At 37.1% G+C, this 6,016-nt stretch overlaps 1 protein-coding gene across 1 annotated transcript; it reads right to left on the reverse strand.

Annotated features, from left to right (window-relative positions):
• Positions 1 to 263: 263 nt before the first annotated feature.
• Positions 264 to 2,017, reverse strand: LOC124876819 (gap junction delta-2 protein). The gene has a single exon (XM_047379830.1). It carries the CDS (start codon positions 2,015 to 2,017, stop codon positions 914 to 916), a length of 1,104 nt encoding a protein of 367 aa, XP_047235786.1. The 3' UTR covers positions 264 to 913.
• Between the last annotated feature and the right edge of the window lie 3,999 nt (positions 2,018 to 6,016).

Raw genomic sequence — 6,016 nt, forward strand, 5'->3', positions numbered from 1 at the left:
CAAGTACAGACATTTTTCCAGATTTAAGAAAACCCTACTCTAACAACAGTATACAAATATACACGTAATAAGCGAATACAGTCTTCTTTCCATTAACTGTCCAGAACAGGCGTATTAATGCTATATACTTAAATACTGTGTAAATTAAAAATGAAACAAATTAAGCTTTTTTTGCAGTGGCTTGATCTCACACTAAAAATCTGAAACAAGAACAAACAAATATTTAATTCAGGAAAATGTATTCAGTGGGGAAAGATCCAAAGTTAAGTAAGAAATATTCATGTTTAATAAAATTACAGCTGAAACAATATTTTGTTCAATCTGCTTTTTCCAGCTGGCCAGCACTTTGAGTTCTCCTGTAATATTTTACAGGGTTGGGCCATACAGAGAGGAGGATCTTTGACAACTACACTTGGTACAATATCTCTAGATGGTACAGAGTCCTGGATACCCTTGACCATAAACTAAAGCTTTTTGTGTCTGGTAAATTATTTCTGTGTTCAGTTGCCCACATGGTTGGAATTATTATTCTATCAAAAGACCCAATGATGATTCATTTTCAGTTTACTTGTAGAGTGTCCCATATCTTATTTAAAATATCCTGATATTTCAAAGGAAATTTCAAAGGGTTCCACATCATTCCACTTCAAGTTCCAGTAGAGTTCAACAAACTCCTAGTAAATTCCTAGAAACTCTGAACAACCCTTAAAAACAGCTATTTCGACTCAAATTAAATATTGGATTGCTCCATTTTCTTCTGTGTGAGATCACACAAAATGCGGTCAATAAATGTGGTGGGCACTGTACAAACAATCACTACAACTTGTTTCCCTCTAATGCCTCAAACAGTACCTTAACAAAATCAAGTCAAAAAGTGAAAAAAAACAACATGACAAAGAAGGTTGAAAAAACTTCACAGCCAAGACTTTTTACCTTGTCCTATTTTGGCCACACTGAGTATTCTAGCCTTGCTGTGTTCCCTTTCATCTAAATTTCTTGTCGAAGTGCACTCCAAAGTAGAGTCTGTCTCAAAGGAGATAGATGGGACCTGCTTTGGGTCCCTGGATGCAGCCGTAGTGGTCTGCAGGATGACTCTTCCACGCAAAGAGTGCTTGAGCTCAAGCAACAGCGGGTTGCTGTAAGAATCCAAAGTCACCTGCTGCACGGGTTCCTTGTCTGACTCACAGCACATGCAGCATGCAGAGAACAGCACTCTGAAGATGTAAATCCAACCCAAATAATGCAGCTCCACAATGTTCAGGATGAAGCACCCCAGGCTGACACTGAACATGAAGTTGAGAAAGATGGTCTTTTCGGTCGATCTAGACACAAAGCAGTCGGTTCGGTTTGGACATGGGTAGGTCTCACAGTGAAAAAGATGTGGGACTTTAAATCCGAAAAGGTAATACTGCCCAATGAGGAAGACTATCTCCATGATGGAACGCAGCAAAACATGTATGATGTAAATAAGTAGAACTTTACTTGAGAGCTGAATTGGATCCTCCCCTACCTCGTTCATTTCCCCATCCTGCTGGATCCTGTCCTCATACTCATCATCCTGCGAGTTCCAGTCCTTGTCTGCAGATATATTATCATAAAGATTACCAGCATCCACCACCATGTCTTTGTCTATTCTAAAAGGTCTTTTTGTTTCAAGCAAAGGTGAGGCCTTGCGCACCAAATTTACCTTCCTGATCTCCTGACTTTCATTTTTAGTAACTTTTTGCAAGACATATACTACGTAGAAAATTGATGGTGTGGAGACAAGGACAACCTGAAAAACCCAAAAGCGCAAGTGGGAGACTGGGGCAAACGTGTCATAGCACACATTATTGCAGCCAGGCTGAAGGGTGTTACAGGTAAACTTGGACTGTTCATCGCTGTAGACGGCATCTCCCACAAGGGCCACGAGCATGATGCGGAAGATGAGCAGCATCGTCAGCCAAATCTTGCTGATGACAGTTGAATGGTTTTGAACTTCTGTCAGGAACCTACCAAGGATGGACCAATCCCCCATTTCTAAGGAGACACAATGGAACAAAGGATACATACACTCAGTATATTAATCTTTTATCTGAGCAAGCTGAAAAACTAATTTCCTCTAAACCACATGGAATTGCACAACTCAGTTGAATTCAGTTCAAATATATATAGTGATATCTTCTGTAGCAGTCTGTATTACAGCAGATCTGAAGACGCCTCTGACTGAAGCCACTCTGTAAAGTTGCCCAAGATATAGGAAGATTTTGCATCTTCTTAGGGCCCCCTGCTGACCCAACAAGAACTTGAATTCACACAGAACAGCTTGACAAATGCACCAGTTGCACAAATATTAAGTTTGAAAGTTACCCTCACAAAGCCAGTCAAAAGCTAATTTAATAATTTCACCTGCTTGTGTTTGAGCTAGGAAAACATTTCATTCACACTGTAAAAGGGTGTTTTCTGGGGTCGCTTGTGAACGCAGCAATACACTTGTACCCCTACAACATCAACTCTACCTGCATGTCTGCCCTAAATGCAAATGCACTTGGGATCACAAATTAATAAGAGTGGGGTCTCAAGACCCTCTTCAGAAATTTACCTAAACAAGAAGAAATTATAATCATAAAGGGTATCTATGATATAAATACTAAAATAGATTTTAAAAATGCATTTGCACATACAAAACAGCAATACAATGATGTCGTTTGTGGTGTCACTGAAAACCTATTATATTTGACTTAGAAATACTTCTATACACATCTGGGTCATGGGTCTCTCTCACTGTTTCTTGGTGGGTCATAAGCTGAAAAGCTTGTGAACCCCTACTGTAGTGTAATATTCTCAATGATTTCCCACAATCAGTGTTTTTCAAAGATAAAATTAGAATAAAAACTTATATCATTATTAATAGGCTTTTTAAAAACATACTGTCCCTTTAAGACACCAATGACCACCACTTTCACATTATTTCAATTATCCTCGGTATCTCATTTTCACAAACGTTGAAGAATGAATTGGATAATCATAAAATGTAGAATATTTTGTATGTTAATTAAAACCCTAGTGGTTAATTGAATTTAATCAATAGGTTGTCAAATTAAAACGGAATCAGGCCAAGAACATCTATTAACTCTGGGTTTATTCAATATATATATATTTTCCTTCAGAAAGAGCTTACCGTCAAAGAGTCCGAGTCTTTTACATCCCGAGCTGGATAAATATCAGAGGACACGATGCACACATAGCTTTATTTTCATATGGAGCCTGTTGCTGGATGTTATCGTGTCTTTTGAGCAGAAAAAGGAGAGAATGGGCTGACCACACATATTCTCAAACGATCATTGCACTGTATGGGAATAATGGCTTTCAATGTACAGTGGGACAAAGATTGAAATGTACAATGGGGGTACCTTCGCTGAACAGCCATTCACTGATGAGCAGAGAGTTCAAAGAATGCACTGGAAAGAGAGTGCATAATGCATCATCATTTTGATTTTACAGGTCCAGCATAAGCTCGGGGGGGGGACATGATTAGGGGGTGCAAAAGACTTGAGATTAGGGCAAAGATTCACATTCCAGCAAGACAACCCAACACAAACCCAGAATAGAGGGGTTTTGATCAGAGCAAGGCGTTTCTACTAAGTATTGACCAATAGGGTCAGTGCAAATGCATGCATCCTTTTTGTTTCACTTGAAGGTTTTGCAGTACTTTGTCTTGGGCTGGTACATAAAATCCCCCAAAATACAGTAAAGGTTGTGGTTGGGAAGCAATAAAATAAAAAAACTTAAAAATCAGAGGGCATCAACGGTTTTGCAAGACTATGTGTTTTGCTGTGTGCATGGATTGGTAAAGAGTTATATGTTTTTTTCAACCTTTATACAGGTCATATAGCATCGCACTTTATGCAAAAACGCATAAATTATTATTGCTTTTATCTTAAATGTGATAAAACTTTCCTTTCCGTAGGAAAGCGGAAATGTCACTATGTGGTTTTGGATCGGACCAAAGTGCAGACAAGAGCTCCGCAGGATCATCTTTGTAATTCAAAGATTTATTTACAAGGTCAAAAAACGTAGCAAAATCACTGCAGGTTTCCTAAGGCAAGACATGGCAAAAAACAAAGCATAATCATGGACGAGAACGAGGTGTGACGAACACCAGGAACCAGCACTGAACAAAGACACAAAACCAACTTATATACTGTGAGATAACAAAGGCAGATAATCAACGGAACAGGGAACAGGTGTGACAAGGAGGCAGGGAAGCAGAAGGAACAGGTGAAACAAATACAAAGACTGAGGATGGGCAAAGTAACTAATAAACAATAAATAGAAACACAGACCAAGCAAACCTATAGACAAAGATAAATAATCAAATGGGGAATAAGAAAACTAGAATAATCATGACTAAACTAAACAGATAAACTAGAGGGAACATAGGAACAGCAATAACAACCTAGGAACAAACAAAGAACCCATAAAGAAAACCTGAATACAAAAGTAAACAAACCTAACCACACTGACTGAAATAACTGGAAAGGAAACAGAAAATAAACTAGTAAACAAGAAGAGTGCAAAGGAACAAATAAAACATAATTAACCACAAAGATACTAAAGAAAAATAAAACTAGAGAATCCAGGGAAGACCAAGAACTATAAGTACAATAATAATAATGATAAAACATACAAAGTAATAAGAAAACCATAAAAGAACTTAAGTAGTAAACACTAGGAGGCGGAAGAGGGAGAAAATAAAAACATACAAAAACCAAAATAGAAAAATCTAAACAAAAGGTAAACAAACACCAAAGCCACAAACAGAGTCCAAAAATGTCACTCCGTGACAGGAAATCTATCAGCAAAATGCTGCCAGCATTTCCTTCATGTTAGTTTAGTGGTTAACTTAGTTTATATTAGTGATGTGGGTTGTTCATAATTACAAGAACAAAACGGCATTTGGTGGGAGATAAAAGAGTATAATTTTTTATTTATTGTCCCAAAGGGAACATCAAATATGTATTTAGTGCTCTCCATATTTATCACCACTTCTAGTAATGATTTTTCAATTTCTTTATGAAATTGAAAAAATTGAGTTTCCATATAAAAATTATTTTATTATGGTTATGGTGATTTGTCCAGTTCAAGATGCTCACTTCTGTAGTAGAGTTAGTTTCTGCTGTTATAACCCCAGTTTTACTATCGCTTTAAAATATTTGTTGTTGATTATAAGCATTGATACTGATGAGGCTTTATTAATTATGACTTTTACAGAAAATGGAGGATGAACATCGTTAGTTTTTTCTTTGCACTACAGGAGAAAATTCCTGCACACCCGATTAAAAACCAACATTTGATTAAACATAGAGGTGCCAGAGGGCTCATATGCAGGTTGATTGTTTTGCTCCGTCAACAAAGATAGGAATGACAAGGCCCCTGGCACCTGTTTTTTTTTTTTTTTTTCTTCCAAATATGACACATTCATATGTTGTACTTCTCTCTTAATATATCTGCAGCTGTCAGTGTTATGGTATATATTATGCTTGATAATTTTACTGTTATCATTAATGCATGTCCCTGTATGTACCTTTGTGTGTGTGTGTGAGGGGGTTGTTCTTGTTTATGGTTGTTAAATTTGAGGTGCCAACAAATATATCAATAGTGGTGCTAGAGACATGACAGTTATGGGTATCAAGGTACCAAGGTTTAAAAAGTTAGTTTCTTACAACTTCAAAATTTAAATATTACAAGAAATGCAGTTTAGTTTATTACAAAAATGGTGCTAACACAAATGATGTGGATTGAATCTAGGGGTGTAACAATACAGGTATTCATATTGAAATATATCTGATACAGCCCTGTCAGTTTGCTACGCACATGTACCTAACAAGTACAGCCTTGTTTTATACCTGAACAAATACAGAATGGTTATGTCTGGATTTAAAAGCACAACAACAACAGGGACAACAACAAAAAAGAAAGGACTGACTGACTGTCAGTTCTCACTAAAACTCTGTTTTTTTGGGAACATTAAGGT

Source organism: Girardinichthys multiradiatus, chromosome 11, assembly GCF_021462225.1.
Source record: "Girardinichthys multiradiatus isolate DD_20200921_A chromosome 11, DD_fGirMul_XY1, whole genome shotgun sequence".
Taxonomy (NCBI): domain Eukaryota; kingdom Metazoa; phylum Chordata; class Actinopteri; order Cyprinodontiformes; family Goodeidae; genus Girardinichthys; species Girardinichthys multiradiatus.